The sequence below is a fragment of the Polypterus senegalus genome, chromosome 11, assembly GCF_016835505.1.
Source record: "Polypterus senegalus isolate Bchr_013 chromosome 11, ASM1683550v1, whole genome shotgun sequence".
Taxonomy (NCBI): Eukaryota; Metazoa; Chordata; class Cladistia; order Polypteriformes; family Polypteridae; genus Polypterus; species Polypterus senegalus.
In genome coordinates this window covers 63,953,038-63,973,940 of record NC_053164.1, presented here as the reverse complement: position 1 = coordinate 63,973,940, position 20,903 = coordinate 63,953,038, and the positions used below count along the sequence as shown (strand labels likewise).

At 44.6% G+C, this 20,903-nt stretch overlaps 1 protein-coding gene across 1 annotated transcript in view; it reads left to right on the top strand.

Annotated features, from left to right (window-relative positions):
* Positions 1-20,903, top strand: part of LOC120538561 (zinc finger protein 721-like) — an 83,662-nt gene that overhangs the window by 29,288 nt on the left and 33,471 nt on the right. Inside the window, exons 3-7 of the mRNA XM_039767957.1 lie at positions 1,434-2,599; positions 6,675-6,779; positions 9,516-9,619; positions 14,672-15,048; positions 19,915-20,585. Of these exons, the coding sequence (XP_039623891.1) occupies positions 1,434-2,599; positions 6,675-6,779; positions 9,516-9,619; positions 14,672-15,048; positions 19,915-20,585 (2,423 nt within the window). The remainder of the gene's footprint in view (positions 1-1,433; positions 2,600-6,674; positions 6,780-9,515; positions 9,620-14,671; positions 15,049-19,914; positions 20,586-20,903) is intronic.

Genomic DNA, 20,903 nt, shown 5'->3' with positions numbered 1-20,903 from the left:
GGGGCATTCTAATCATTAAAGGTGCATGTGGGTGACGTTTGGTTTTACAAATGAAATAGTCTTCAGTGTCATGATAAATGGAGATTATAGCCTTTTTCTCCTTTAATTGAATAAAATGAATAGAATGTAAAAATCATTTTTCCAGACTTACGACGGTGCAGTTCTGTAATGAAAGTATCAATGCGACCCGTAGGCTTGTCAGTTGGCTCAGTCACATGTGATCTGTTTGCTGTACCGTTTAAACGTGTCTGCAGTGATTCTACTCCTTGTATTCGTAATACAGAAGGTGAAGTGATCAAGTTGTCTTTTTCACGTGCATCTCTAAGATTGCTTGTGCTTCGAGAAAACTTGTTCCTACTGTAACTTCAACCAGCATTTACTTAATGTTGTAGCGTAATGGCAATAGTGAAAGTGGACTGAAAATAATTAATGGGTCCTTTTTAACTTGAAACAGGAGGTAAATCCTTCCTGCTGTGTCTGAATGTGACAAGCACTTCCCTCATTTGAGAAACTTTCTATAATCTCATTATCTTTGCGACCAACAGTCTTGTCAGTCGGGTCAATCACGCATAATCCATTTCATTTGTTGTTTCGACTTCTTTTCTGCAGAGACTGTGCTCATGTATTTTTTTTTTTAGGAAAAAAACGCTCTTCGTTATCACGGTAACTGGATTTGGTAACATTTTTCCCTCTTTAATTAAATAAAATGAGCAACAAATATGAATAATATTGTAAGATCGTGGAAGGCAAATGATGATGCAGTTCTGTATCAAAATGTGACCAATTATCTTGTCAACTGGGTCAATCACGTGATCTATTTTGTGTACTGATTGCTTCTCCTTTGAAAAGCCTGCACATAACATCAGTCAGCATTTATTTAATTTTGTGACTTAATGTCAATAGCGAAAGTGGACTGAACTTAATTAATGGGTCCTTTTTAACTTTATACAGGAGGTAAATCCTTTCTGCTGTTCTGAATGTGGCAAACACTTCCCTCATTTGAGAAAGCTTCTATATTCTCATTATCAATGTGACCAACAGTCTTGTCAGTCGGGTCAATCACGTGTGATCCATTTCATTTGCTGTTTCGACTTCTTTTCTGCAGAGATCGTGCTTATGTAGTTTTTATGAAGTAAATGCTCTTCAGTATCATGGTAACGTTTTTCCTCCTTAATTAAATAAAATGATCAACATATGTGAATAATATTGTAAGACTATGGAAGTCAAGTGATGATGCAGTTCTGTATCAAAACAGACCAGTTTCCTTGTCAGTTGGGTCAATCACGTGATCTATTTGGTGTACTGATTGCTTACACTTTGAAAAGCCTGCACGTTACTTCAGTCAGCATTTATTTAATCTTGTGACTTTAATGCCAATAACGCGACAGTGGAATGAAAATAAGCTTTTATTTTTCCTTTTCACATTTATATAGGAGGCAGACTTCATTGCTGTTCTGAATGTGGCAAACAATTTCCACATTTAAGAAAGCTTCGGATTCACACCAGAATTCACACCGGGGAGAAGCCATACAGCTGTTCTGAATGTGGGAAACGCTTCTGTCGCAAGAGTGATCTTTACGGACACAATAAAATGCACACCGGCGAGAAGCCGTTTGGCTGTTCTGACTGTGGCCATCGATTCTCAAGACTTGCCGATCTTCGCACCCACTCCAGAGTTCACACTGGAGAGAAGCCATACTGCTGTTCCGAATGTGGTAAACACTTCTCTGTGAAGAGCACACTTAAGAAACACAAAAGAACTCACACTGGAGAGAAGCCATACAGCTGCTCTGAATGTGACAGACAATTCCGTACCAGCAGTGATCTTCAGAACCATAAAACGGTCCACACTGGAGTGAAGCCATATTCTTGCTCTGAATGTGGCAAACAGTTTTCGCGAATGACCAATCTTCGGAGGCACCAAACCATCCATACTGGAGAGAAACCATATTGCTGTTCAGAATGTGATAAACGATTCTTTAGCAAAAGTGACCTTCAGAACCACAAAACGTTTCACACTGGAGAGAAGCCGTATTCTTGTTCAGAATGTGGCAAACAGTTTTCAATAAGCAGGACTCTTCAGATGCACAAGAGAATACACACTGGAGAGAAGCTGTATAGCTGTTCGGAATGTGGCAAACGATTTGGACAGATCACCAGCCTTCGGACTCACACAAGAATTCACACTGGCGAGAAGCCATTTTGCTGTTCTGAATGTGGCAAGCGTTTTTCTGAGAAGAGCAGCCTTCAGAAGCACAAAGTCATTCATACGGGAGAGAAGCCATACTGCTGTTCTGAATGCGGCAAGCAGTTTTCCCACAAGTGCAATCTTCGGAGCCACCAAAGCACTCACACTAGAGAGAAGCCGTACTGCTGTCCTGAGTGCGGCAAACAGTTTTCGTTAAAGAAGGCTCTCCTGGTACACACAAGGATTCATACTGGAGAGAAGCCGTTTTGCTGTTCCGAGTGTGGCAAGCAGTTTTCACAAAAGAGCACTCTTCAGAGCCACCAAAGAATTCACAGTGGTCCCACCACAATGAACAGACAAGACCACGCAAGCCAGAAAATGAGAGGACTGGACGACACACCAGCGGTCAGTTGAAGATAAAGAGGAGCTCATGTGCTGCAACAAATCCCGACTTTCCAAATAAAATGGGAAGTCAAAAAAGTAATTCTTGCATCCAGATTACGCAAGATAACCAAATCAGACCTATGAGCTTTAAATAAATCACAGTAGAATGAACTAAGAATAAGTGGAGAGTGATTAGAGTATCTACAAAGAGCAGTAAAAGAAGAAATAATGCAGGGATAACAACAGCATTTATACCACCATTAATGCCATGACAGCTAAATTGGGTAAAGAAAAAAATACAAGAGGACATTGACATATTTGAAAAGAAATTCAGAAATAAAAGGCTGAAGTACAAACTGGCACAACCAGAAAAGTATCCCCTAGAAGTGGAATGTCCTCAAAAGCTACCAGTTCTCCAATAGTGGAGTACAAAATAATAGAGAAGTCCTGGAGGATTCAAAGGAGGGACAGAAGGTACTGCAGATTGAAACTGACAATGAAAGTTTAAGTGCAGCAGAAATCGGTAAGATCCATTAAGGGAAATCGCCCAAAAAGTCTATGAAGATGAACAAAGTAGAAACCTTAATAAGAAAATCGGCAAAAGGTCATATGGACCCAACAGAGAGCAAACCAGCAAGAGCAGAAATGAAACTTATTCAGGGACAAAAGAATCGAGGAAATGAAAGGAGAGCTTGTGGGCTTAACTGTCGAGTCTGCGGAAGAGACATTAAACAAAACCAGACTTGGGACTGTGTGTGAGGTGAATAAGGCCATCACTAAGAGAAAGCAAAACCAGCAACATAGCCGACAGTGAAGAGGACCCAGGATTGGGCAGTAGACCTCTAAAGTGACAATACAAAAGAAACTCTCACCACAATGACAGTCCACCCTGAATTGAACAAGGTTAGGGTTAGGGTGCTCTGCTCTGTATTGCATAACATATCGAGATGTAAATACCAGGTAATAAAAACTGAAACTCTGATCTCTCTCTTCTCGTATTCATCTTTTGATCTCTCACATACATGTGTCTGTAGTGCACAGCAAAAACAAAATTCATTGGCCTTGCTGTTCCAATACTTTTGGAGGGGACTCTGGTTTTCAGTTGCTAATTATTGGGTATTGTGAAGAGGGGGGCTGAACTCACCCCTAGAAGATGCAGTCGCTCCTCCAAAACCCCAATGGGGAACAAATGCAGTTTTCTTACCTCTTCTTTGCTTGATCACCTGCTGTGCCATGTGATCTGCATCTCACGCTGCATTTTGAACATTTAAAAGCCTGTACAGCAGCTGTCCTTTTGTCTCATTGCCTTGTCTCTCTTCTCCCCCAGACATCCTCTGCTGTATTATGCTGTTTACGAATAAAGTTTACGTTTCTTAAAAACCCTGAATGAATCTGTTCAACTGTGTGACCCAAGCGTGACAAGTGGTACCAGAAATGGGCAGAATTGTGCGCGAACAAGTCAAACAGACGCTGGCATTGGGTGTTAAGTGTGAAAGTAAGAGTGATTGGTACAGTCCCGTTGTATTAGTCCCAAAACTGGAAGGATCGGTTCTGTATCGATTTCAGATGCTGGAATAAGGTCTCCAAATTTGATGCTTACCCAGTGCCCCATGTTGATGAATTGTTGGAAAAGATGGGTCAGTCCTCCTATATCCCCACGTTGGATCTCACGAAGGGTTACTGGCAGGTGCCTCTTGAGGCTGACCGTTGTGAAAAAACAGCACTTGCAACTCCTGACGGTCCTTACGAATTTACTAGACTTCCCTTTAGTCTTCGTAGAGCCCCTCTGACTTTCCAGCAAATGATGGATCAGATCTTGCGTCCTCATTCTGCATACTCCGGGGCGTACCTCGATGAAGTAATTTTCAGTAATGATTGGCATACGCAATTGGTATGACTTCAGGCTGTTCTTGATAGCTTCAGACAGGCTGGTTTGACTGCTAACCTTAAGAAGTGTAGGTTGGGTATGTCTAAGACTCATTATTTGGGTTCTTCAATGGGCAGGAGTTTAATCCACCTCCAACTTAGAAAAGTGGATGAGGTGATAGCTTAACCCACGACCGGAGATGCAGAAACAGGTACGTGCATTTCTGGAGCTTGCCGGTTATTCCAGAAGATTCATCTCTGATTTTGCAAATAGGGCTGCTCATCTTTCTGGTCTTACAAGATGCAGAAAGAACCGCCCTGTTTTATGGACAGAAGATTGTGAATGTTCCTTTTGTGATTTGAAAACTGCCTTTGTCTTCTTACCTGGTTTTGCAGAATCCCAAAGTCTCTAAGGTTTTTGTTCTACAGACGGACGATAGTGCGTTTGGTTTAGGCTCCATCCTGTCTCAGGTTCTTGATGGGAAAGAGCACCCTATGACAATTTTAAGTAGAAAATTGCTTCCTCGGGAACGCAATTATTCGACTATTGAAAAAAAATATTTGGCGATTAAATGGGCTGTGGATGCGCGCCGTTATTATTTATGGAGTCGTAATTTTACATTGGTGACTGATCACGCTCCTCTTCAATGGTCCTACTGTCAGAAAGATACAAACTCCCGTCTCAAGAGATGGTTCTTGAGCTTGCAACTGTACAGTTTTACTGTCCATCATCGACCCGGCTCTGCACACATTAATGTGGATGTCCTGTCACGTCTGTCTGAACCTGGTTTGAAAAGTCGCTTAATTCACAAAGATGTGAATAAAGCTGAGGGAGGGAGTGTGAAGAGGGGGGCTGAATGCACCCCTAGAAGACGAAACCCCTCTTAAACAGCAATACAATGGGAAACAAATACAGTTTTTACCTCCTCTTTTCTCGATTAGCTGCTGTGTCATGTGATCTTCATCTTGCATGGTGCGTTGAACATTTAAAAGCCTGTACAGCAGCTGTCCTTTTGTCTTATTGCTTTGTCTCTCTTCTTTCCCATCCTCTGCTTTATTCTTTATTATGCTGTTTACGAATAAAGTTTAAATTTCTTGAAAACCCTAAATGAATCTGTGCAACTGTGTGACCCAAGCGTGACAGTATGCTTTCATTTCTGGGAGAATTGAGCACCAATTAGTCACAGACCCCCAGGCACTAACACACATCACTCAATGTCATTGTCGCATCACTTGAATTGTTTTCTCCCGTGTATGAAAGCCATTGGGCCATCGCAGGTCTCTTTTTGTTCTCCAACGCACCTAATTAATGGAGTCTTCGAACACGTGGAATTGCATTGTATTATAATAATTTGCATTTATATAGCGCTTTTCTCACTACTCAAAGCGCTCCGCAGTTGCAGGTTCAGGGCCTTGCTCAAGGGCCCAACAGAGCAGAGTCCCTATTGGCATTTATGGGATTCGAACTGGCAACCTTCCGATTGCCAGTGCAGATCCCTAGCCTCGGAGCCACCACTTCGCCAATATAACTCTTTATTATGACACATTATTGCAAAACTAAAATTTAACAAGTGACTCTAGGATAAAGTAAGTTAAAACAAATGTGAAATGCTGCAACTTTCGTATCAGTTAACTTCCCTAATAATCACGTGTGCGTGTGTGAACGCCTCTTCACCGGCACTCCATCTCTCAAGCGCGTTCCATCTCGGACTCTGTCACTATTTTCGTGGTGCCTTTCTCCGATTTTGTACTTTCTGTCTTTGAAGGCGACTCCCTCAGCGTGCGCCGTTACTCCTCCTCTTGCCTCTCCCACCTGCACTTCCTCTTTCTTTGCTTCACCAGGAGCTAAACTGACCAATCTGATTGCTCCAAGGACTGAACACATGGACATTAGTGTTTCATTATATAGCTAGACAGACAGATTGATGTCACCCTTCGTCAAAAGGGATGTCCCTTTTCCAAGGATGAAAGAAAATCTGAACACTCTTTAACATCCAGTGAACACAATTTGGATATTTACACAATAAATAAAAAAAATGTGAGAAGTGGACTAAACGCACAATCTGGACGAACATCACATCTAACTCTTGGCTGCCTCTGCTTTTCAGATGGTCGCTACTTGACGTGTTCCAAGTTGGACGAAGCAAATGGATCGTCGTACTTGAGAGTTTTCTAACTTTATCGGTCACCTGAGACTTATTATTATTGTTATCCCAAGCAGTTTTCTGTTTTATAGTGTAACAAGCGCAGTGTCCGGACCTGTGAGGGAACATGCCGCTGGCTGGCCGAGACAGCAGGAAGACCTGGAGAAGCTGGCTATAAAGCAGTCTGGGAGCAGCAGGTAAGGGAGCTGGCCACAAACGCAGGGGCTGCTGAAGCCCCTCTGGCCAGATGCGTAGCTGCTGTGAACATTGCCCCGGACACAGACAGGCAGACACGCTCATGTCACCAAGCACACGTTTATTTTCCTTTATTTTCACAGTTCCGTGCTCGCCAATCCCCAATACCCCTCAGTCCAGGCCAATCCAATGCCTTTTCTCTCTTCTCTTCTTCAGGCCACCTCTTGCCTCCTCCAAAGACCTTGTCACTCTTCCACCCGACTCATGGGTCCTCTAAAGGGAGGCGGCCCCTTTAAATAAAAACCCGGATGTGCTCCAGGCGCGTTTCCGGCAATCTCCCAGAGACACGCCCCAGTGTGGTGGAAGTGCCGGTTGTCTCCCCGGAAGCACTCCGGGTGTCCCTGTTTCTCTTCCCCACAACACTTCCTGGTGTGGCGGAAGTGCTGAGGTCCAGGGTCTTCCTGGTATTGGGGTCCCTACAGGGTCGAGGTTCCCAGCTCTTTACCCGCGGTCGCCCCCTCGAGGTCTGGAGGAGACACCAGCCCTCCTCCTGTCTTCTCGGGCGTCCCAGCTGGGTACCACCTCCATCCGGGTATGGCACTGCCTTCAAACCTCAGATCTAGACCCTGGCCTTGGAGCCGGGGAGATAGGGTGGCATACAGGTTACCTCTGACCCCGGCTAATGAGGCTGAGCCGGGCAGCATGCATTGGCATACAAAGGGACAAAGCAGCTGGGAGTATGTGCCACCACTGATGACCTGAGTGGCATGGCTGAAACAGCCAATAGTCCTCTTTAGGGACAACTCACAAGCAGTCGGGGACCTTGAGCGAGACCCTTAAGGTGTAATTGCTTGCTGTGCAAATACGTGCTGCCCCTAAAACTCTCTGGAGAGTACGTTCTTATTGCAACAAATTGTATGCGGAGATTTAAAGGATTAAAAGTTAAAAGTTGTTTTATTTTTATTTTTATAGATGGATTGGTGGCTTAAGGATCTGGGCCCTTTAGCAAGGCCTTAACCTTCAATTGCTCCAGGGGCCCTGCCAGCGCTCTGACCCCAAGGGGTATGCGAAAACTAACAAATTCCTAATACAAGAAATTGAACAAAAAAAAGGGTAGAAGCAGGCCGAGGTATCTTAGGAAGAGATGAAAACCACCCGAGGAATCACAAACACCCAAACATTACGGTGCCCTGAAGTGGGGGGACTGTGTAGAAAAAGTGTAGTGCGACCAAAATGTCTGCAAATCTCCTTAAATGAAAGTCTGCAGCGTGCGCTTTAATCAGAAGTCTGAACGGAACTGTGGAGGAAATCAAAGAGGAATGTGTCTCAACCATTATGGAGGGCACTGTAATGACTCTGGGGGTCCTGCTGTCTTGTTACTTTTAGATCCAACTGCAGCATCTGACACACTTAGTCATGGCATCGCTCGTCTCGAGTAGTTTGTGGACACCCAGGGGGGCTTCTCTGGCAGGGTTCAGGTCACACCTAACAGGTAGAAGCCTCCTCTTCCTTGACTCCTCTCACCTGTAGTGTCCTTTATCCTTTGGGCCTTTTCACCGTATGTATTGCCCTTTGGATTCATTTTAAAAAAAAAAAAAACATTTCTTTTCGCTCCTACACAGATAATACACAGTTATACTTTATAGTGAGGGTGGCACAGTGGGTAGCACTGCTGCCTCACAGTTAGGAGACCTGGGTTCACTTCCCGGGTCCTCCCTGTGTGGAGTTTGCATGTTCTTCCCGTGTCTGCGTGGGTTTCCTTCCACACTCCAAAAACAGGCAGGTTAGGCACATTGGCGGTCCTAAATTGTCCCTCGTGTGTGTGTGCCCTGCAGTGGGCTGGTGCCCTGACCGGGTTTGTTCCTGCCTTGCACCCTGTGCTGACTGGGATTGGCTCCAGCAGACCACGTGACCCTGTAGTTAGGATATAGCGGGTTGGATAATGACTGACTGACTTTATAGTGAAACAAAGTAGAGCAGATTATCTTAAACCCTTTATTGGAAGGTCTGAAATGCGGATGCCGCTGAATTGTCTTAGTTTAAATGTTTAAAAATACTGGAAGAAAGAAAGAAAGATTGTTTTGGACCTTCTGATCTTACTTGTGCTCCTGCAAGTCATCTCCGCTCTAACACCCTTTTTGCAAACAAGCTTGGGGATATTTGTAATAATACCCTCAGATTCGACACCCCATTGTTGAAGTCCGTTTCTAAAATCGGGACTTTTCTTTCTACAGATGATTTTCAATAACGAATTCCTGCTTTTCTCTCTTCTCGGCACGACCAGCCGCAGACCTGCAGAGCGCCGTCCGTCTCCGTTAACTCCGCCTACTTAGAGCTCCAGAGATTCCAGAATCAAAAAACCTGAGAGACAATAGAGGTGCAAACAGTTTTTTTTTTTAGTTTTTTTTTTTTAATAATATTTAACCCGAATGTGTGCCATTTTTTTCTCAATATTTATACCATCATGAGATATAAATTAAGCACGACGGAGGGCGCTGCGGTGTTACCAGAGGAGGCGGAGGCGGCGCCCGTCTGGTGCTTTGGTGAGCGGGTGCACTCGAATGCGCGTGCATGTCAGCCAGCGACAACTCGTCTTTACGCACTGAGCATGCGCCAAATCAAAAGGCGGAAGCGCATCGAGCTTTGTGTTCCTCCTTGTCTGTTCGTTTCGGGACTCGCTAGAGAAATCAACTGGGTGTCATCAGGAGAGTCACGTCAAGGGGTTTCTGAAGTGATGACACATAACGGTGGTTGACTGGGGGCTGTTGGGGTCGAGCGGGGCACCACCTCTGACTGCTCAGTTTGCGTGTCCTGTCGCTTTAACGGGACTCGTCATCGAGAGGTAAGTTGGGCTCTTCGCTTCCTCCACATGCGGCATTCTAGACTGGGATCGCAGCATCCTGGACGCAGTTTATTTATATTTGTGATTAAGTAAATTATAAGGAAAAATCTATGTGTGGAAACGATTGTTTTAATTCAGGAGACTCGATTGTCGGACGGCCCTGACCGAATAGTAAATGACAGGACGGATCATTCCTGCTTGTGCCCAGTGCTTGTCGTGATGGGCTCCGGCTTCCCTGCTCATGGTAAAGCGGGTTTAGAAATGGGACGGACGTTGGAGTTTTTGGATATTAAGCAGCCGCTTTTTACGGAAGCTCCGTGTTTTCTCTGGCTTTGTTTCTGAACTCGTTTTACTTTGTATTAGTCTTGAATATGATTGGATTTGACCCGGCTTGGCACTGCTAGTGGCCTCTAGACGTCGGACCAATGGACGTTTAAATTTAGCGAGGAACGAGGATCTGCAGTGCACTCCAACCGACGCGACCGCTCGTCTTGACTGCGCCCACCGGCGCTGCCCCCTGAAGTCCCTCTGATTCCGACAGCCGAGGCGAGATACTTTATTGTGAGGCCACATTTTTCAAAAGCCCGTGTTAACGTTGCGTTCGGCAGTGCCGTCTGTCTGACGGTAGCTTTCCGGTGTCTGCCATCCAAAAGCTGCTTCACCGTTAGAGGATCGAGCGAGCCGCGGCGAGGTGACCGTCAGGGGACGGAGGACGGACAGCACCGAAGACAATTACAAATATTTAAAACAAGCCAATGTCACGATGTTGTGACGACGGGGAAAGGCCTTCAGACCTCGTCTTTTATCTCAAACTTTATTTCTGCTGTTGCATTTCCCCTTGAGATTAATAAAGTATCTATCTGTCTTATCTATCTGTTATATAGTGCCTTTCACATCTATCTATCTATCTATCTATCTATCTATCTATCTACACACTGTAATAAATACACCAATCAACAAACCGTTAGAAAATATGGTCAGGATCAGACAGCAGTAAAGTGACAACAACCAACAACAAACCTGTTTGATTTGATTTTATATATCGAAAAGATTTCAAAGTTTAAAGAACTGACGGCACCTTCTTTGGTGGAGAAATGAAGTTTGCTTTTTTTTTGTTTGGGGGGAGGGGCTGGCAAGTGGGGTGACTACACCTAAGGCTCAACACACACACTCTTGAGGTCAGCGTGTCCTATTTGAGCGGATATGTGTGTGTATATGTATACAGTGCATCACTGTTTCCACATTTTCTTATGTTACGGCCTTATTCCAAAATGGATTAAATTTATTTTTTTTCCTCAGAATTCTACACACAACACCCCATAATGACAACGTGAAAAAAGTTTACTTGAGGTTTTTGTAAATTTATTAAAAATAAAAAAAATGAGAAATCCCATGTCCATAAGTATTCACAGCCTTTGCTCAATACTTTGTCGATGCCCCTTTGGCAGCAATTACAGCCTCAAGTCTTTTTGAAGATGATGCCACAAGCTTGGCACACCTATCCTTGGCCAGTTTCACCCATTCCTCTTTGCAGCACCTCTCAAGCTCCATCAGGTTGGATGGGAAGCGTCGGTTCACAGCCATTTTAAGATCTCTCCAGAGATGTTCAATCAGATTCAAGTCAGGGCTCTGGCTGGGCCACTCAAGGACATTCACAGAGTTGTCCTGAAGCCACTCCTTTGATATCTTGGCTGTGTGCTTAGGGTCGTTGTCCTGCTGAAAGATGAACCGTCGCCCCAGTCTGAGGTCAAGAGCGCTCTGGAGCAGGTTTTCATCCAGGATGTCTCTGTACTTTGCTGCAGTCATCTTTCCCTTTATCCTGACTAGTCTCCCAGTTCCATCCCCACAGCATGATGCTGCCACCACCATGCTTCACTGTAGGGATGGTATTGGCCTGGTGATGAGTGGTGCCTGGTTTCCTCCAAACGTGACGCCTGGCATTCACACCAAAGAGTTCAATCTTTGTCTCATCAGACCAGAGAATTTTGTTTCTCAAACTTAAGGTTTGCTGCCATGTGCCTTTTACTAAGGAGTGGCTTCCGTCTGGCCACCCTACCATACAGGCCTGATTGGTGGATTGCTGCAGAGATGGTTGTCCTTCTGGAAGGTTCTCCTCTCTCTACAGAGGACCTCTGGAGCTCTGACAGAGTGACCATCTGGTTCTTGGTCACCTCCCTGACTAAGGTCCTTCTCCCCCAATCGCTCAGTTTAGATGGCCGGCCAGCTCTAGGAAGAGTACTGGTGGCTTTGAACTTCTTCCCCTTTTGGATGATGAAGGCCACTGTGCTCATTGGGACCTTCAAAGCAGCAGAATTTTTTCTGTAACCTTCCCCAGATTTGTGCCTCGAGACAATCCTGTCTCGAAAGTCTACAGACAATTCCTTTGACTTCATGCTTGGTTTGTGCTCTGACATGAACTGTCAGCTGAGGGACCTTCTATAGACAGGTGTGTGCCTTTCAAGTCATGTCCAGTCAACTGAATTTACCACAGGTGGACTCCAATGAAACTCAAGGATGATCAAGGAACACAGGATGCACCTGAACTCAATTTGGAGCTTCATGGCAAAGGCTGTGAATACTTCTGGACATGTGCTTTATCAGTTTTTTATTTTTAATAAATTTGCAAAAACCTCAAGTAAACTTATTTCATGTTGTCTTTATGGGATGTTGTGTGTAGAATTCTGAGGAAAAAAATGAATTGAATCCATTTTGGAATAAGGCTGTGACATAACAAAATGTGGGAAAAGTGATGCGCTGTGAATACTTTCCGGATGCACTATGTATATGTGTGTGTATGTATGTATGTATGTATGTATGTATGTATGTATGTATGTATGTATGTATGTGTATATATATATATATATATATATATAGTGGAAGCCGGCCCGGACACAGTCAGGCGGACACGTTGACGTCACCCAACACACATTTATTATACATTATTTACATTCACAAGTGCAGCACAAACCCCTAAAGTCCAGGCCAACTCAAATGCCTCCATCCCTCTCCTCCCAGACCTTGTCTTCCTCACTCCCAACTCCAACCCGTGTCTGAAGGGAGGCGGCCCCTTTTATAATCACCCGGATGTGCTCCAGGTGTTTCCCGGTAATCAGAAGTGCCAGCTGCATCCCCGGAAGCACTTCTGGTGTCCCTGCTCTTCTTCCACCCCAGAATTTCCGGTTGTGGAAGTGCTGAGGTCCAAGGTCTCCAAGGCACTGGGGCGCCCCCTGGTCCCCATAGTGGTCTGAGGGAGGCACAAGCCCTCCTCCTCCGGTCCTCTGAGTCGTCCTGGCTGGGTCAACAGCCATCTGCGACAATATCTATCTATATATATAATTTTTTTTTTTTTTTTTCCAGATGTAGATCCACACAGGGAGAAGATGAATCGCGTATCATAAAGTAGTTTTTATTCCTGAGCTTTCAGCCTCTGCCAGGGGTCTTCATCTGAGGATAATGATTAGACTTACAAGAATCAAAGGCAATATATAGAACAAATTACGTGGAGGGGGCCTAAGTCAGTGTGTTCAGGGGGTGGGGGGGTATTGGTTGTAAAGTTTAATGTATTATGTACATGGGCATAGCGTTGCTGTCCGTTTGTCTGTCCAGGATTTTAAATCACCTGTAGCTCACAAACCGTTTGACTTATTGACCTGAAATTTGGTACTCATATACTACGTGACGTCTACTGTCCGCTTTCAGGGTGATGATTGACCTCCAAGGTTATTCCTCTTTGTATTTTTATTTTATTTTATTGTAGAGTCAACTCTCAGCAGCGGCCAGAAGGGTGGCGCATGCATACGGGCGCCGTTCTCATTCCTACCTCCTTCGCCATCATTTCCTCTACCTCTTCATATCATAAATCATTCTTGACGCAGATTGAACTCTTAAGTGCAGGATTAAGTTGAAAATTAAAGAAAACGTACTAAGTGATAGCAGCACAAACACAGACTTAATCTGTTTAAATGCGTAAAGATGCCGATGAAAGAAGAGAAGAAGCAGGCCGCTAGGGTGGAGAGAAGAAGAGCTGCTCAGGAAGCATCAAGCGCATCAACCTCTGAGCTACCGAATGCTGAACATACAGAGAAAGAGGAGGAAATCTATAAGTCAAGGGTATTCTCTTCACGTTATCGTGTGGTGCACCATTACTGGTATTCTATAATGTGGAAACCAGTTCCTCTCCGCCTCCACAGCAAGCTTCATCCCGCTTCCTCCAAACTCTGGTGGCTCCTGCGTGTGCTCCAGGTGGTTCATCAGCGTTAGCCCACTGTAGGGCTCTGCGGCCCCCATGGAACCCAACAGGGCTGTGCCAAACTCCAACTACCAGCGTGAGCTGCGGCAGTCTGTGGTGCCATAGCCACCCAGGAGCGTCCTAGGGACGGTATTGCCCTGTGGATACTAGGGGGTCCTTCCATCCAGCCGGGTAATGTCTGCAGCCACCCGTCACAATAATGATTGGTTGGAATAGAATTTTTGGGAAAAAAAATACAATGAAAAAAGGTAAAGGTGTGAGAAATGCTGATCTGCGGTGGTCCACAAAGCAGGTGGATTGTCGAACCCGCTCAGTCCCAAAAAGGGTCCCAGAGGGGTTTCCGAGCCCATCCTAGCATAGCATAGGGTGTAAGGCAGAAACAAACCCAGATGGGGATTGTGATCTCCGAAAAAGAAATAAAATGAGTTTTGTAAGAATGAGAGCGCGATCAAGCGAGAGGATGAGATAACAAGCATCATGAACATCTAAATAGGAGTTTGGTTAGGGAGAAAATGGTGACCCCCCCCCCTGTTTGAGACCCCTGAGTTAGGTGGCCATCTGTGTCTTTGCTTTCCATCTCACTATTGTTTGGCTGCTAGTTATTGGGTTGTGGGGGGCCAGAGAATTGTGTTAAATTTGCAGAAGTCACTAACGGTAGCTGGGACAAACCCCTGTGGCCCCCAAGGATCTGAGTTTGTCCTTCTTTAAACTGTCCAGACTTTAATCTGATGATGGTATTTCGTTTTGTTTGATCTTCGTTGAACTCAACCGTTTGTTTGGTTTTTTTTTTTGTCTTTTCACAGAGAGATGAAGGATCTGCCATTTCCTGTAACTCACATGGAGCTGAGCGGGAGGACGTGTCACGTAGGCTTGAATGACATGGAGATCAGGACTGTAACTATTAAGGAGGAGGAGGAGTGTGAATGGGAACAAGTTCAGCCTGAACAGGCGAGTCTGCATGTTAAGGAGGAGGACTGTGAACAGGGGACGGTGGGCATCAAGGAAGAGACGGAGGAGAAGCCGCTGGTCCTCCACATGGACGAGTATAACATTATAGTCCAGGTCAAGGAAGAAGACCTTCAGGTGGGGTCCGTCTGTCAGTCGGGGGGTCAAGATGGAGGCGTCAGCGGATTTGTCTCACCTCAGAGTCGTCCACCGTCGCCAAATCAGGTTGGAGATGGTAAGTGCAAATTTTAAAAGAGAACGTAGTGGGGATACCACAATGTCGGTGCACACTTTGTGGAGTTTCAGCTTTTGCTGATGTTGAGGTGAGCAACAGCCTGGTGTTATCATTTCAAAGATACGATCTTGTGATATCATAATGCCACCCTGATGGATGACAAATGCACAAATGCAGGTAATCCCACAAGCTGCAAGGGTTTGCGGTGGTGGCTTTTATATTCGCGAGGGGGTTTCATTTTGTACCCTCTTTTGCAGTTACGAGGATAATGCAGCCATTCGTGTTGTGTGCTGCACACCGCAGTAGAAAAGAAAAATACGAGAAGCTAAGCAGGCCAGCAGGTATTCCTACTAACTGAGTTTACCGAGTAGGCCTCACAAAATCCAGCAGGCTGGGCTCGTTTCATACATACGTTTCGTCACACTCAGAACATGGACGTGCACTCATCGCGCGTTCCCAGCATTCATTTGACGCGTCTTCTGAGCAGGTCCTCCAAAATTAATGAGTCGTTTGGACGCGGTGTGATAAAAGTCGGAAAGTGACGTCAGAGTCTCTGTTTACTATCAACATGTGACAGAAAGCCGCGGGATCGATGTGCGCGCCGTGATGTTCGATGTGGTGAAGCAAAATGCCAACATACAGATGTATTCGTGGTGCTTTTATATTCAAGCGTCGCATATTCCCGATCGTAATGGCACGATACGTTTGAAAAATCTCACATACCATCTTCTGTGCCGTCTTTTTTATTTGGTTTTTTTGCACCTTCACAATAGGGTCAGAATGTACAGGGGTGTATTTGAGCCACAGGGACAAAAATTAAGGATACGGTGAAAAGGTGTATGTTGTGATTAAAGTGGAAATGTCTGCTTTAATCTCGAAGTTTACTTTATCATTAAAAGGGTGGAATGCTCTCTCCGGGCTGGGAACACATTACTGCCTCAAGTGGAGGAGTTCAGGTATCTCAGGGTCTTGTTCACGAGTGAGGGAAGAATGGAGTGGGAGGCTGATAGACGGATCGGTGCGGCATCTGCAGTAATGGAGGCTCTGCAACGGTCCGTCATGGTGAAGAGAGAGCTGAGCCAAAAGGCGAGGCTGTCAATTTACCAGTCGATCTGCGTTCCTACCCTCACCTGTGGCCACAAGCTTTAGGTAGTGACCGAAAGAGCAAGATTGCGGATACAAGCGGTCGAAATGAGTTTTCTCCACAGGGTGGCTTAGAGATAGGGTGAGGCGTTCAGTTTTCCGGGAGAGACTCGGAGTAGAGTCGCTGCTCCTCCACATTGAGAGGAGTCAGTTGAGGTAGTTCGAGATGCCCCCCAGACGCCTCCCTGGGGATGTGTTCTGGGCATGTTCCACTGGGAGAAGACAGGACATGCTGGAGGGATTATATCTACCGGCTGGCCAGGGAACGCCTCGGGGTCCTCCTGGAGGAGCAGGAGGAGGTGGCTGGGGAGTGGTAGGTCTGGGCTTCCTTGCTTAGGCTGCTGCCCCCGCGACCTGACCTCGGATAAGCGGTGGACGATGGATGGATGGATGGATTGATTGATTAAAGGAGACTGTCTTAAACATCATCTTAAAACTGACCCAGTTGTTAATCGCCATGTACTGCTGGGGCTTCCTCCTGACCTGACAGCAGCAATCGCCACACAGAACACATGACATTTATGATATTCCAGCTCTCTGCATGTTTAGAATCCTTAGATTTATACTTGATATTATTTTCATGATGAAGTGCATTAAAGTATGTATGTAACATTTAACAGGTAAGTCATTAACTTCATTTAAATAATGAATACTGATAATGTGTTGGCAGCACGGTCTGCCTCGCAGTAGGAAGTCACGTCTGGAGTTTGCTTGTTTTCCTGCTGGGTTTCCACAGTGGGCTCCGGTTTCCTTCCAAAGACATGAAGGTGTAGGGATTTGGCGACGCTAAAATGATGTCAGTGTGTGTGTGTGTGTGTGCATGCTTGTGTTCACCTTGCGATGAGCTGATGCCCCGTCTCAGTTCTGTCTCGTGCCCGATGCTTACTGGAATGGGCGCATCCCTGGATTGATGGCTGTAATCATTAAACATCCTTTTCAGAGATATCGTGGCAAGGTGTCCTGGGAATTTAGTGGATGTTTCAGGTAAAACACAACACAGTGAAGCCAAACGTTTTCACACCGTGATGATATCTCGCACTGCCACCTGGTGGAATCTTCCAGATTTATGCAAACCGTACACCGCTTGCGTAGCAGTAGTGTTCGCTGGAGCAGGCGTCGCATCACGTGAAGTATAAACGCAGCGTAAAGAGGATTAGGGCGAGCAACACTCATAACCGAGACATCTCTTAGTCACACCAAGATAAAACTTAACGTCATGTTAGGGCTTGAGAGTTCATGAGATTTCAGCTTGATGGGAAACATGATCTTGTAGGGTCAATACTGACCATTGCTTTTTACTTACAGTGTCATTTGAAATTGTCCTAACATGTTCATTACAAAATGGTAAAACCTACACTGTCCAGTAAACACCGAGGATTATTAATGTACAGTCGACCCTCGATATGCGAACAACTTGGTTTACGACCAAACTTTTGGTTTTGAATTACGACCAACGTCTTGCGTTACGACCCGAATGCGGTCACGTGTATCCTTTTGTGCGACTGTAAACAAACAGCCGAGAGTATTCGTTAGTGTCAGTCGGAGCCCAGATACGTGTGTTTGTGCATGTAATTTTGGTCAGTGCAGTGATTTATCTCTTATATAATTTCTCTTCTGGTTTGTCCTGCTTGCTCTTCAAACCCGGTTCCGCCCACACAAAATTTCTCGATTTTATATTTGTCCTCTTCCAAACCCTTCCCGATGCTGCCTGCAGGCACCCATACACCCCCACGCCGCTTTTCTCGAGTCCTATTCCTCCTTCGGACTACCGCGTTCCCAACTCCTCTCTCTTGACCCTATTGGTGTCACGTCACCGCCCGATATCTAGCCTGGCTGTGTGACATTTCACTTCGGCCATGTCTGCGCCTGGGAGACTTTTCCGTAGCCTGCTACTGGAAGGTACTCTCTTGACTATTGCCACTGGTTTCGCTCCTTGCTATTTTCGTTATACTGCAACGATTGTTTCCCAAGCCTTTATTATAAAATGAACAACAGTATCTTCTCTGTCGACGGGTTTTTGTACAACGTCATCTCTATTCTGTGATCCGGCAACTGCCTGTTCCTATCAGTGGGTTATTTTTTGACACAAATGGTTGAGGAAAGCAGTTCGCTCTCACTACGACATAGGGCAGTAGATTTCGTTGCATCACATTGGGACAGATTTGGAGACGTTCTTCCTGTTGTTCTTTCCAACACAAGTCGAGTTATCACAACAAGCCAGGAGTACTGTCAGTACATGGCAACATCTGGAGTTTATGGTGGTGAAGCTGAAATTCAAGATCTTTCCGAGATTCGATCTTTCGACTCATTATCTGTCATTTCCAGCAAAACGCCTATTCAAAAGTGCGACTTTCAAGAAGTATTTCTGAATTCTTTTCTCGCCATTTTCTGTTCCTATTCTTACACCGCCGTATGCTACGGCGGGCATCGCTATCTAGTGTGGTGTTTTTGGTATGAAAATTCTGGTAGGGCCATAGAAGAATTTTCCTTTGTGTTAGCAGATGTGTCTAACATTAACGTTAATAATCTGTCCCACTTTTGCTAATGACTAGAAATATTCATAAAATATTTACCTCACAAAAAAAAAAAAAATTGGATGTTGTTGCATTGTTTGAACCTCGTCGTATTTAATGAAGACTTTTTTCTATTGGATTTTAACCTCAACTTCACTTCTGTTTTTATGGGATCATTTATTTATTGTAGGATTCTGAAAGCGCTGCACTTTATTTAATTTGGACTTTGTTTTTGGTTGTTGTTTTGTTGATTTTAATAAAAGCATTTGGCACTTTTGCACCATTGTACAGTAGTGCCTCACTGCCGTGCTCATCGGTAACATTACCGACAGTGACAGGTTTAGGGGCTCCCAGAAGCGAGATGGGAGCATGTAGCGAACCCGCATCGTCACAGACTTTACCTCAAAACTGTAATCTCCTCTCCACCCAGTTCCTCCTCACTTCCTTCACGCCAGAACTCGACTCATGCAAGGTTAGTTTTCTTGGTTGTTTATGGTTAGTTTTTGTGTAAATTATGGATTTTTCAAATGTTAATTTTTTTCCCCTGTGCTTAAAACTCATTTAAAAAAAGTGTTTACAGTGAGCGATTCGTAAAGCTGTACCGTTAAATATTGTAATGTTAGTTTTCTCTGTTCAAGGTTTTTTCAGTGTTATTCAATGTTTTTACATTTAGTTTACTATTACACTGTGCAATCTATGGTATAATTAACTATTTTTGTGCTTAAAAATCTTTAAAAATATATATTTATATACAGCTCGTACGGTCTCGAACAGATTAATTGTATTTACGTACAATCCTATGGGGGAAATTACTTGACCAAATCGGGTTGCGACCAGAGTTTTGGAACGAATTACGGTTGTGAAGCGAGATTCCACTGTATTCTGAAGGTAGAGGGTGAAAATAATTAACAAATAAAGGAAAAATTAGGGGAACTCAAAAAACAGAGGAGCCAGGGTAGAACCTCTGGACGAACATGACAAGTTAAATGTTAATGATTTTCTTTGGTGCTCTTTCTGTGTCTCATCTGTGTTTTCCAAGGTCTCTTTATCGTTCACACTTGAAATGGTAAACCTGCCAACCATAAAAATTAAAAGAGTTGAAGTTTTCTTGTTGGGTTAATATGAACAGGAATAAGCTGATCTGCACAAAATGGGCCTTTGTCAGTATCACACAGTTCCTTACACTATTGATTTTCATGTCTTTTTGCAGATATACAGGAGGGTCCCAGCTTGTCGCCAACTTTGTCTGTTCAGACTTCAGTTCAGGACAGACCACAACAAACCTTGCATGATGAAAATATGAAGGAACCAACAAAATCTTCTAAATGCCAGTCTCAGTACAAAGACAGTCAGTGGAATCATACAAGACAGAAGCCATACTGCTGCTCTGAATGTGGAAAACGCTTTTTAAAAAGCAGCCATCTCAAGAACCACAAAAGAATTCATACTGGAGAGAAACCGTATTTCTGTTCTGAATGTGACCAAAGATTCTCCAGCAGCAGCAATCTTGCTACCCACATGAGAACTCACACTGGTGAGAAGCCGTACCGCTGTTCTGAATGTGGCAAAGGATTTTCTAGAAAAAACCACCTTGAGAAGCACAAAGGAATTCACACGGGCGAAAAGCCATATTGTTGTTCCGAGTGTGGCAAAGGATTCTGTTCAAAGAGTGGTCTTAACACCCACCTGAGGACTCACAATGGAGAAAAGCCCCATTTCTGTACTGAGTGTGGGAAACGATTCTCAAAAAGGAACCATCTTGAGACTCACAGGAGAATTCATACGGGAGAGAAGCCATATAGCTGTTCTGAATGTGACAAAAGATTCACTGTCAGGAGCAACCTTAACCAGCACATGGGAACTCACGCTAGAGCAAAGACCTAGAAAGGAAGAAGAAAACATCCGACAAAAGATTGCACTCTCAAGTGAGTACTTGGTGAAGCAAAAAAAGGGTACAGTCAGAGATAGGCCTGACGTGGAGCAAAGGTGCCTGGGTCATTAGATGCTCTACCGATTAATATTTCATTATATGAATGGCAAAAGGAGAGATTATTAGGAACAAACTAAGACCTGGCCACAAATATATGGGAATAAAAGTTAGAGCTGAACATCGAGATTGCGAGTGAGGGTCTCTCCTGGTCTGACTAAAGAAGTCAAATCCAAGAGACAGAAATGGTAAAACTTACAGAATGTCGATTC